Source organism: Gobius niger (genome assembly GCF_951799975.1).
Source record: "Gobius niger genome assembly, chromosome: 2".
NCBI lineage: Eukaryota > Metazoa > Chordata > Actinopteri > Gobiiformes > Gobiidae > Gobius > Gobius niger.
Genome location: NC_136853.1, coordinates 7,598,226 through 7,611,497, shown reverse-complemented (window position 1 = coordinate 7,611,497; position 13,272 = coordinate 7,598,226). Strand labels below are relative to the sequence as shown.

The 13,272-nt window shown below is 40.8% G+C and overlaps 1 protein-coding gene across 10 annotated transcripts in view; it reads right to left on the bottom strand.

The window, feature by feature from the left end:
• Positions 1–6,371: 6,371 nt before the first annotated feature.
• The window catches only part of nav3 (neuron navigator 3), a 541,592-nt gene continuing 534,691 nt past the window's right edge, over positions 6,372–13,272 (bottom strand). For all 10 annotated transcript variants that reach the window (XM_079582525.1, XM_079582518.1, XM_079582523.1 and 7 more), the window contains 2 exons: positions 10,394–10,597; positions 6,372–6,623 (listed from right to left, as the gene is read on the bottom strand). In XM_079582525.1, coding sequence (XP_079438651.1) covers positions 6,504–6,623; positions 10,394–10,597 — 324 coding nt within the window. In that variant the 3' untranslated portion in view covers positions 6,372–6,503. The remainder of the gene's footprint in view (positions 6,624–10,393; positions 10,598–13,272) is intronic.

Sequence of the window (13,272 nt, the reverse complement as noted above, 5' to 3'; positions counted from 1 at the left end):
TATGGGCTGTTGAACCACTTTGCTCCTCTCCATGTCTTTGTCTCTTTATTTAGTAGAAAACTATATTCATAATTCAGCATTTGTTTAAGTCGTTTTTGAATAATTTGAGAAGGTTTAGATTTTTCTCCAAATTGTTTTCCCCCTTAACTGTTTTCAAACATGACCATATATGGGCGTTGACAGCGATGCCGTCTGTATCTATACGAGTGGAGGCGCCGCGAATGATACAACTGTCACAAAACACTAGCATCGTATGAGCTAGCTGTTGTAGCATTAGCCGTTTTGTTACAGACGACTATATTCGCTCTGAAGTCGTAAGTCGTATTTTTCAAGTGGGAACAATACCAGTTACCATAATGCTAACAGAAACTAATCAGACCAGAAATTTGGAAAAATATCGGCCTTAGAAAAACCCATCGGCGTCGACCTGTTCACTGAACTCAAGTCAATCAAGTCATTACAACTCACGTAAACCGACCTGTTTTGGCAGAGTTTTCGCAGACCCATTGCGGTGCCCGAGATTTGTAAATATGACTGAGAGTAGCATGGCAGAAGAGGAGGATAGTGGAAAAAAGGTGCCTATATACTCTGGTTAATTGTTTTTTTTTTTTGTCGTTTTTTTTTTTTTACTGTACATCATAAAACGTCCTGCATAGGCAAAACATCCAATCATCACGAGACACGCCACTTTCCCCTCCCCCCGCCCCCTTTTCGTTGATTTTTTTTCTTCTTTTTTTTTTTTTTAATCTCTCACAATAATTTACTTATAAGCATATCGTAACATCAACAAGAGCTTAATGCATCTTCCGTTTCACTGTGCAAGACTGAAGTATGTACATCCAACCCCCGCCCCCCAAACCGTATCACACCTGTGCAACCCACTTCATTTAAAAACTCAACAAAAAAATTCAAAATGGCTTCCCTCCGGTCAGAATACACGCATACATAGATTTATATTATAGGTAAAGGTCTTCTTCTTAATGCAGCAGCCCCCATTAAAAAGCGCAAAAACATGCTCGTCGTAAAACAGGCTATAGAAAAAGAAAACAAAACAACCCTATACGCAGTTTGGTTGTGCTCCTTGTAGATTTCAAGTGTAGGCCCAGCTCAACTGGGCCAAAACAACTCATAAAAGAAGGAATAAAAAGAAAAGTACATCCCCAATTGGTTTCAAAACATTTGTACAATATATTGGTCGTTCACTTCGTAGCTGGAACTGCTCCGTGGACAAGTTTCTGACGCTCTTTGAGGAATCAGGAAGTGAAAGTCACGGTGTCCGTCCAACACGCTTGCTCATTTTAAGGCAGTGAGAAAGCACCGTTTGTCCCGGGAGCTGAAACTACAGGTTACGCCGCCGTTTAACAAGTACATCCATATTTTAATTTTTTTGTTTTTTAATTGTCCAAAGTGGCACCGCGTGGACCGAGATGCATATTCGCTTTCTGTGTAAGATTGTTCGTACTCCTTGATTAAAACCTCTTAACCTAAACTTTAACCAAGCGCATTTTCTCCAGTTTGGCTTTACCTAAATCTGTACGTTTCTTGAAAGAAGAATTAAAGAGCGACAAAAAGGAGAAGAAAACAAGGATGAAAAAAGCCACATAAAATGTGACAAAAAAGTGATGAAAATGTGACAAAGAACACAATAAAAAAAAGTCGGGATGCACCGATGCCAGTTTCGGGTATCGGGCCGATACCACATGCTTGTACTCATTAACGAGGTCCCGATACCACATGACCTAGACTGTGTATAAATAAATAGACAGCTCCTCCTCACTCCTCCCCGTTTACCACAATGACCACATTCGAGGGGGAAATCATGGCGGATTTACTGACTCCCAGCTCTGACGAAGCAAGTTCCCAAAAAGGGCATAAGGGCGGGATCTTCACTGTAGACTCCGCCCTTGTGTGACGTGTAGTTCGCGTTGCTCCAATGCTAACAGTCCGACCCTCATTAAGTGCGAGATTTAGAAAAAAATTCTTACGAAAACCAGCCTGGCCCCCTTTATTGTAACTAACCCAGCGTTATCACAGGAGGAAAATCTAGTTGTAGAAAGTTTAAGAAAATTAGGGACCAGGCTCTAAAATTGTTTTTCACGTGTCTAAAGTCCAATGCATTCCAATGGGAGACTAGCGGCTATATGGAGGTACTACAGCAATGGTGGCCTCAAGTGTCGTTGTCGCAAAGCTGAGCAGCCAGAGGCCATTGCTAGAGCTGACTTTATTACAGACGACACTCCCTAAACCAGAGTCTGTGCTGGATTTAACCAGAGCTAAATGTTGTTAGTGCTGCAGCGTCTGCAGTGTTTACAAGATACAGGCTAATGTTGCTAATGCTGCTAATGTTGCTAATGTTGCTGACGAGAAAATCCACACGGAGCTGAAGTAAAGGAGAAAAGTGACCATTTATCTGCAGTAATAAGTAACATCTCAGTAGAGTTCGGGAATGTGATGTCATATCGCTAAGAATTATGGGATTAGCAACAATTGTAAAAGTTAAAATACTGGAGTAATTGTTCACATTAAAACACTTGGACACCACAGTGAGTTTACCAGCAGTAAATCAGCAGCTAACAGAGTTGTTCCAAAGCTTTTTTCTCCACCTTTTATACTGTTTTTAGCCAATGTTAGTCAATGGAAATGTATGCTAACAGCTACAAAGATGGCCGATCTCCATGGTAACTGTGGAATATCCCGAACTCTATACTATTGTTAAATAAAAACAGATACATGAATCGGTATTTGGTATCGGCAAGTACTTAAATCAAAGTACTCGTATGGGTTTTAGAAAAAGTGTCATCTGTGCATCCCAAAAAAAGCCACAAAAAATCAACAAAAGCGTAACAAAGTAAGAAAAATGAGATGAGAAAAGTGACGACAACATGGCAACAAGGCAAGGAAAAAGATCTGTGTACCATTTTTTCTAGGTCTTAGCTTTCAAATGAGGCGCTACACTGGCCTAATAGTCTATAAACTCCGGTCCAGAAGCTTTTAGGTTTGGGTAAAGCCTGGATACCTGGAGAAAATGTACTTGTTTCGGTTCGGGGTTCAGAGGAACTCGAATGTGACACTTTTATGCGTAATGTGATAAAAGCCACAGAGGCGTCTTCATCTGTAAAGCTCAAATCTAAAATCCGACTCCCCTTGGAGGATTAAATAAAGTCAGTCCCATAGACGAGTTTGGATCCGGCTCATGTCTAGGCTTTGGTTCTGGGATTGTTCTGAGGCCATTTCCTCATGTCCGATATCGATACTCATGGCTGCCGTTACCAGGGAGAATACAAGCTCGATGTCCACAGAGTGTGAATAAAAAACAAGGAGCACTCGGCTTATTTTTGCAATAATAAACAAAGTCACGTTGCTTGATACTGCCAATGTTCGGCTTCCACTCTAAAGACTGAATAAAGGCATCAAAGGGATAACATGAACCTTTTCTCCTTGTGAATGTGGTTCATATGCCTTTCCAGGGTTTATACAGGAAGAAGCAAGTCACATTTAATGAAATTTTTAATGCCCAAAGACTATATATATATATATATAAAAAAATAATCGGCACATTTAAAAGAAAGTGATCAATTTCAGCCTTAACTGCAGCTGAATATGTTTTAGACCAGGGGTGTCAAACATACGGCCCACGGGATGATTTAATCCAGCCCCCGACCCGTAAAGCATAAAAAAAAAGGCCATTCCAGTGCAGAGTTATGATTTTTTACAGAACAACCAGTATGCTCATTCTCACCACTAGGGGGCATGAAATAAAAAAAGGGAAAGAGTTCCACACATGTCCAGCAGAGGGCACTGACATAATGAGAGCTCAGGATATGAACACACATTATATAGCCACGTGGTAAATGGACAGTCTGCCCCAGGGCGGCTGTGGCTTCACTAACAGCTTACCACCAACGAGTGTGGAGTGAATGAATAAAGACTATGTAGTACTTTGAGGAACTTGTGACAGGCTTGTAAAGTGCAATACAAGTGTAAACCATTGTTCTTAATGAAGATACAGTCAAGTTGGGGCTTTGACCAAATCACAGCTCATTATTATTCATTTATTGGAAACATTTTCTGTATTATATGTGGCCCGCGACCCAAAATGAGTTTGACCCCCCTGTTCTAGATCATCATCTGGTATTTTCAATGCACTTATGCAGTAAAAATTCATAATTTACCAATAAAGTTATATAGATAGAAGGCCAGTTTGAATCTGATTCAATGCTTTTGAATAACATTTAAGGCCTTGATCTTGGCCTGTTTTGAGTGTTTCCATTTGGTTATTAGCACATTAACTCGCTATATCTGCCTATATTATATATTTTCTGCCGTTATATTGGCAGTCTTGACAAAGTCTTGACACCAGTATCGATATCGGAACAAACCAAAGTTGTAACAGACTAGCCTGGCGCAGAGATGTGTATTTGGCAGTTACTCAGAGGGACTCGTTGGCACTTGTCCATGGTTCACAGTAACACGTCACGGGTTCACGCACTGTTTTCACGCCTGGTTGTGCTTGTGTTTGGAAGGACGGGGCAGCGAGTGCGACGGCAGGAGCCCACAAGTAACGAAAGGGCTTTTGCATCCATTCAGCACCAAAACAAGACGAAGGACAGCAGGTAGAAGGCTGCGTTGATGTGCTTCGGAAAGAGCCAATATCTCAAGACTGGGCTGGATTCTATGGTAGAATAATCAAAATACACATGTTTGTGATATCTGGATATGTCCACTATCATGAAGGCTCTTATAGTCACATTCTTATACTGTACTTGTCAGATTTAACTTATAATATAAACAACTTACAGACTGGATTTGGCCCACGACCATCAGTTTCTGCTTCATGACCAGTAACAGTCACTGCTGTCACATTTAGGAGCAGAACAGTGCATTAAAGAAGAACTAAGTAACTCATAACCCTAAAGGCCACAAGCGCCACTGCAGGTGTTGTAGCATGTTTCGTTTTTTTTTACTTAAAAAAAAAGTAAATCGATGGACGCTGCTAAGCTAACGTTAGCAACACTCGCTAATTCTACAGTTTCTGCAAAAACGGCTGCTCCTTTGGCATCAGTCATCAGATCCTACACCTCGACAATTGATGCATTTACTTTTAGAATTTATTTCAAGGTTTAAGTACTTATTAGCTCTATTTTAAAGGAGTACTAAATAACTCTTGCCCCTAGAGGCCATAAGCGCCACTGCAGGTGTCGTAGCATGTTACGTTTTTTTACTCATTAATTGTCCGTGAGAGTAAATACTACGCTGACAGAAAAGACAAAGGGACAGAGGGATATTGTTCATCCAATTACACAATGGAGATCATTTTTTTCACTCAAACTTGGCTGTAAATACTGTTTAAGTGGCGCTAGCCCGCTGTTAGCTTTGCCCGTTTGCCTTTTAGCTTCTAATTCGTGATTCTATTAGTGTGTATTGGTTGCTCCGGTCCGGTGGCAGGCACGTTGCAATTGTGGTTTTCTGGCCAGAGACACCAGGGGGAGATGAAAGACCGCAGAGGGACTACGGAAAGGATTTATTAAGGTAAACAGGTTACTTAGTACTGCTTTAAGTTTTGAGCGTAGCACAAAACTTCCTGCTGGGCTCCTCTTGCAGTAGAGGAGGAGGGACGACTGTGCGGGAAGACAGAAAGTATCAATACCTGCTCGAATGAATATCCAGCTACCCCTTTTAGCATCGAGGAATCAATTTTTGTGACAACCCTAGTTGCCTCAGTCCTATGTTAACTCTCGCAAACACAGCACAGAAGGATTTTACTTCTAAACACTGTAACATTGGCCCCTTCCATACGACTTTTTACCAAAGTCTACACCATGAACGCAGCCTACGACGGATACTGCAAGCACCATTAATCAAATACCGTGTATCGAGACGCAGCCAGTGTCCTGTTGCAGCCACTGAGTGCATTTTTTCCCCGCCACTTCTGTAAATAAAGTAGACGTAATACACAAAAAACAACTGCCCTCTCTTTGTAAACATCAGGAGTATATGACGTGATGTAACTGGGCTTGGTTTTCCCTCAAAGTCCTGACAAAGTGAACAGTGTCGACACAGCTCAGCATATAGTGTGTTAGTCAGCTGAGGTTCATCGCACGCGCCAACGTTTACATGAACGTTACTTTGCCTGAAACCACCGCCCGCCTTTGGATTCATTACCTTTGAAACCGCATCTAAATCATTTGTTCCTGAAATCAAGCCATAAAAGTCATATAAGTCTCGGCATGACAAAAATAAAGCATTCAGAAGAGGAACTACTCATGTTAGAGCCACTAGTTCCTCAGAGTAATACACTGATTGATTTAGCTAATGCCACGAGCCTTGAAAGTGTGTCATTTTCAAGTAAACCGGGAGCTTTTTGCACCATCGCGATCTTTTCGTATAAACTTTGGCGTTGTGCGTGTCCTTGAGTGAGGTCTTGTAGTTCGTAGATCCGGTCTCAGTTTGGGCCGGTCCTCCTTAGACCGGGGGACTGGTCCTTTTCTTGGCGTGGGCGGATCTCATAGCGCAGACTCCAGGGATGAGTCCAGCTGGTCCTCGTGGTGACTGGTGCTGTCGCTGTCGCAGCTCTGGGTGCTGGAGTAGTTCGCCGCCTCCTGGAGACGCAGCAGCATGTTCATCTGGAGACGGGCGAGAGAAAGCCCTGTGAGAAACTATCAAACAATTGTACAAACAAGATGACTGAAGGTGGGAAATGTGGATTGTCCGTGAGAGTAAATACTACACTGACAGAAAAGACAAAAGGACAGAGGGATATTGTTCATCCAATTACACAATGGAGACCATTTTTTTCACTCAAACTTGGCTGTAAATACTGTTTAAGTGGCGCTAGCCCGCAGTTAGCTTTGCCCGTTAGCCTGTTAGCTTTTTCTTCGTGATTCCATTAGTGTGTATTGGTGACACCGACCCGGTGCAGGGAAAGTTGCAATTGTGGTTTTCTGACCAGAGACACCGGGGGGAGATGAAAGAACCCCCAATCATCCCATTAACACTTGTATTACCCCCAGAGGGACTACGGAGAGGATTTATTAAGGTAAACAAGTTACTTAGTGCTGCTTTAAAGTCAACGGTTCATGGAAAATTGAGACTTTAAACACTATTTTGAGCACATATATAATAAAAATAGTGCTCAAAACAGAGCGAATCCAAACTGGACTTAAAAATGCATATAACTGAGAGTATTTTATCTACACTCTTGCCTCTTACTGTAATTGATTAATTTTATGTTGATGTTTTTATTGATTGTATTTGTTTTTCTCATATTTTATGCTGCTTTAAGTGTGAAGCACTTTGAATTGCCTTGTGTATGAATTGTGCTCTACAAATAAACTAAATCTGAAATAAAGTCGATGCAAAGAGGAGAGTAAGGATTCCAAAACTGGGCTGGTCAGGATTTTGAATTGGTCTGGAGCAGTGTTGGGCGACGGTGGTGCAGATGGTAGAGCGGATCGTGTCATGATCGGAAGGTCGGGGGTTCGAATCCCGCCTCCTGAAGGTGCACACTGTCGTTGTGTCCTTGGGCAAGACACTTCACCCGCCTCTCCTCCAGTGTCTGCGTACACTGGTGTATGAATGAGAGAGTGAATGGGTGACTGGATCGTTGATGTAAAGCGCTGCAAGTGCCTAATGTAGGTGGAAAAGCTCTATATAAGTTGAGACCATCTACTATTTACGATTTAATTTCGTCGACTAAAATATTTAGTTATAATTTTAGTCAAAGCAATATTCTGGCTGACTAAAATTGGACTAAGACTAAATTAAAAGCTGTTTGTGAGACTAAAACTGTGACTAAAAGGTCCAGATATTTTCGTCGACTCAAATCTGACACTATGAAAATCATAGTAGAAAGCTGCAGACCCGGAGCCGAGACAGATCCACGACGGTGAGGCGGATCCACCGTGATAATGCGCCCTCTGCTGGTAGGAGCAGATCCACAACAGTATTATTTGTTAATATTTTATGTTTTACAATTATTGCTAGGGTTTGTTTAAAATCGTTAGGTTAAGGGGTAGGTTAAGATTAGGGTTAAGGTTAGGTTATGGTTGTTAGGTTTAGGATTGTTTAGGGACAAAAATAACAAGCAGTGTGCATGCTCTTCAAAGTTATGTTATCTTTATCAATCAACAGAAACTTCTAATTACACTTTCCAGATTTGTTTATAAGAATTTTGTTTTCATGAAAAAAATTAAATAACTGAGCCTACTAACTCCTCACATGCGAGATCAACATATCAACAGGTTGAATCAACATCAACCTTCCTAAATGCTGATGGGTCTAGATCCGCCTTCTCCAGCAGAGGGCGCGCTATTACGGTGGATTCGCTTCACGATGGATCTGTCTCGGCTCCGGGTCTGCAGCTTGTCCTACTCATGAAAATGAAGACACTAAAATCATCCAAACTTCCAAACACATGTTTAATAGAGCCTCATCTGCCAAAGGAGCAGGTCTGAGCTTTGTTCATGCGGGAGAAGCTCTATGAGGCAGAGGACCTTGATTAAACATAATTATAATAAATATCAGACATGCAAAGTTCACTAAATTTACATTAAATTATAGTTGACTAAAGTTACACTAAAATTGAAAAGAATTATTGGACAAAATCTTGACTAAAACTAAATTACACTTACTCACCTACACAAGACTAGGTCAAAATACACTAGTTTGGAGCGCTCTCTGCAGGCTGTAGTGGAAATTACATGTTATAAAAGCTCATTTCTATGGCTGACGATACAAAGATTTTCACATAAAATCTCTACACTCTTCTGCACTAACGATGTCACATTCTGTTTAAATTTTCCGATTTTCTTCCGGCCGCGTCATTAACTTTAGAGACATGACGAGCTGCAACAGATGACCGCTCCAAACCGCCTGAGAGACTAACGACCCACAGTTTGCGGGTCTTTACTTTTCACGACCGGAGCTAAAGCGGAATATTTGCGCAGTTAAGAAGCAGGACTCCTCGTCTCTGCTCCAGCGATGATGCTCCCAATAATCCTGGAGCGCACTTTCCAAACGAACACCTGCTTTTAAAGTGGTCACGTCCGGACACTCACATTAGCATAACTGGCTACTTCAGAGCAGTTACGCTTTGGACGGCTGCTTTTTAACTCCTGCTCAGTGTAATAATCGACGAGGGAGACTTTCATCAGCGGCTCTCACCCGGTGGGTTGTCTGAAATGACTGCTGTGGGGAAATATGGTGTTTCACATAAGAAAACGGGGTCAGTCTTTGGGTAGCTTTACACTGCGTTCCAAATGATTATGCAAATTGTATTTTTGTGTCAAAAAGGTAAAAAAAAAAAATGAAACTCATGGATGGTATCGTGTCTCGAGGCTCTTTGAATCACTGACATTAATTTCAGAGACCTGGGATGATTAGTTTTCAGGTTAAGCCCAGTTAAGGGAAAAACTACTGAAAAAGGACGTTCCACTTTATCATGCAGATCATCATTTTCAAGCAATAAGGGAAAGAAAAAGGATCTCTCTGCTGATGAAAAGCGTGAAATAGTTGAATGCCTTGGTCTAGGTATGAAAACCTTTGATATTTCATGAAAGATTAAGCGTAATCATCATACAGATAACACTCGGGTTTGTGCAGATAAAGGCACAATATGGACGGTTTCTGCCACACAAACACATCAGATTAAGAGAACAGATGCTACAAAGCAGCATACAGGTATTTGAAGCTGCTGGTGCCTCTAGAGTCTCCCGAACATCAAGGTGTAGGACCCTCCAGAGGCTGCAGTTGTGCATAAACCTTCTATCCGGCCTCCCCAAAACTGTTAATTGAAGCTGAACTTCTATGAGGGTGGGAGGCAGTTTTCATCCAAACAGCAGCTCTGGGAGGCTATTCCCAGAGCTGCTTTTCTGGAGCAAACAAATCCAAGCAGAAGCTGTCCAAAAACTCACAAATTTAATGGATTTAAGAATTTTGAAGCTGCTTTCACACAAGGGCTCCTATGGTGAAATATAACTTCACCTGTTAATATTTTTTTGATCGAAATAGCTTTTGATTTCAGTAAATATGACCTCCTAATGCTACAAATTCAACAAATGACCATTTTCAGTTCATTACAAGCTTTAAAATGTATTGAAACGATGAGTTGCATGATCATTTGGAACAGTAGATTTTGAGGTTTTTACTACATTCATTTTTTTTTAAATACTGGGAGATTTTTTCTACCACATTTAAATGATCCTCTACCAGTTAAAGACTTGAAAATTATGCTGACTCTCATTTGAGTTGACAATTTAGAAAATCTTAGAAAAATGTCATTTGCTTAATAGTTTGGAACACAGTGTATATCCAGGAAGTGATATTATTCTGACTCCCTGCCAAAGGAACGGGCCTGTTTCCTCAGATTAGATCAGAGTTCGGTGTCTCTCCTCACCAGTGGGTCTCCCTCCGTGTCGCTCTGGGACACCTGTTTGGACGACGCCCCCTCTTTGGACGAGCTGTACCCGTCATACCCCACGTCCTCGGGCCGGAGCTGCAGCAGCGACTGGGCCTCCTGCTGCAGACAGGGGGCGCTCCAGGGGCACGTGTCGTTCACCCATTTGGACGGGTCCTCCCAGGCCGCACGCTTCCCGTACAACTGCAGCGGAGGAGACGAGGAGAAAACAACCGTTACAGAGCAGACAGGTGAATATAGAAGTATACGGATGTGCCAGAAAAACAACGTGTGACCGTGTGTTTCTGTATTTACCAAACTGAAAACTAAAAGTGTGAGGAAGTCCATAAACAATGGAGTGAACTGGTCACAATAGTTCATGTGACATCACAATATCCTAAAGAGCCTATAGTTTAACATTGAGGTGGAGCAACCGATGGTAACTGTGGCAACTGACAAAATGCATATTTTTATGTCTTTGTTTTTTGGCTCATATCTCAGTCATTACTGAAGGAATCCACATGAAACAAAAAATGTCACGAAGTCCATTATATCCTCTGTCACATGTGAACTAATATGTCCAATAGAAAGGACTTTCAGACATAAAAATAATATCACAGGTTTGTGAATCCGATCACGATCAAATACTGAAGAGGAAAAACATTTGTCAATTTTCGTTTTGGAGATTTCTTCCAAAAACTGCATTTCCCCCATAGAGTTGTATTGGCCCCGCCCTCCACCTGACATTATGACATCATCACATTCTAAATCGTGAACCTATTAAATACAAGCCTTTCATGAAAAATATTTTTGGTGACAGTGCAGTGCAGTAATCTACCCGCGAACCATGGGTAACCAGGGCGACCCCCATGTGGTTGTTGGGCTGTACTGCACAGATATCTATTTCTGTGAAATTTCTATATCGATAACGTAGATTTCAGGCACTTACTTGGCATATGATGCGGTCTTTTGTTATCATTCTGAGTAGACTTTATCATGGCAAGTTGCGTTTTTTTACTCATTAATTGTCCGTGAGAGTAAATACTACGCTGACAGAAAAGGCGAAGGGAGAGAGGGATATTGTTCATCCAATTACACAATGGAGAGAATGTTTTTCACTCAAACTTGGCTGTAACTGCTTAAAGTGACGTTAGCTCAAAGCTAGCTTTGCCCGTTAGCCTGTTAGCTTCTTCTTCGTGATTCCATTGGTGTGTATTGGGGTCTCTGGGTCGGAGCAGGGAAAGCTGCAACTGTGGCTTTCTGGGGGAGATGAAAGACCCTCCAATCATCCCATTAACACTTGTATCACCCCCAGAGGAACTACGGAAAGGATTTATTAAGGTAAACAAGTTACTTAGTACTGCTTTAAACCTTGTTATAACGTTGTTTCATATTTTAAAATGTATTTATTTGTTTCAGAAGTGACCATTCAAATATACATGATGTATATACACACAGTGAATGAAAAGGAGTAAAGGGAAGAGCAATCTTATGATATCTGCCCCTTTAATAACTGCTGTTCTCTCGTCAAAAACATTAAAACATATCTGGAGACGTTCATGCAGTTTTGAGTAATCCTTGGGTTAATATTATTTATATATTTAATTTAGCAGCTCCAGCTCTTTGTTCTGTACTTACTGAATCCGGAGTACTCATTGTTTAAACCCAAAACTGTCCTCCACATGATTAAAACCCATAATTCAACATTATATCTGTTCTCAGCCGTGTGCTCATAATGAAAGTTTGTTTTTTGATAAGCTATTCCCCACGGCTGCCAGCAGGAGGAGCCCCAGTCAAAGTCTTCACTGTCTTGTTGCCATTTTTTGTAGCAAGTTTGAAAAAGAGCTAAATGTTAAGTTGATTTTCTGTTCCTTTTTAAGTTAGAGTAAATCAGCCAATTGGATTATGCCTGTGAAACATTAAAAGATAAGTTAAATAGACCTAATTTAATTGTGTGTTTGAAGTAAGATATATGTCCCACCACTTCAAATCTCACCCAAGAGCCCAGGACAAAATAATCAAATAAAACCATAATCTTTGCTTTGCTTCATCTTCCAGACACATTAGCGACTACAACCTGTGCCGTCTTTGCATCTTAATGACACAGATCATCAACAGCCCTGAGGAGGAAGCTGATAATGAGCTCTGAGCGCAGATGGTTGGGACGACACAGAAGGAGCAGCACGACCTCCGAGAAATAATTGCTGCTTTTTCTGAGAAAACCAGCTCAGGACTAGAGGTCGACCGGTAGGGGTTTGGTGGGCGTGGATGGGTGAGTGGATCCTAAAGTTCTTTGAGTGCCTAAAACCGCGATATAAGTCGAGAACATTTACCATATTTCATCAGACAAGGAGAGAGCGCTCGACAGCAGCCTCTGCGCTTTTAGTTTCTCCTTCTCGCCTTCACAGCAGACTGTCAGCCAAGAGCGCTGCATTTTAATGTGTTTCTGATTGGATATTCTACTCTTTAAATGGAGTGTATTAAACACTACATACCCCAACTTAAAAACACAGTAAGTTTCCATCAAGAATAATATAAAAAAATATATATATAAAAAAAAATATATAAAAAATTCTCTGTTTAAATATTCTGTGTTTAAAAAAATGAATAAATAAATAATAACATAAAAACAAGTCTCTAAAAAACTATTTAAAAATCTCTGTTTAAGTCTGTGTTAAAAAAAAAAGAAAGAAAAAAAGAAAAATATTTAAAAAAAATCTCTAAAAAAATATAAAAAAATCTCTGTTTAAGACTGTTTAAAAAAAAAAGAAGTAAAATAGAAAAAGCAATTGATTGAAATGTATTAAAATAGCTTCTTCGATTGAAATAGGCTGCTTCAGGTACAATTGGACGTTTTCGTGAATGTGTCTGCTGTGGTA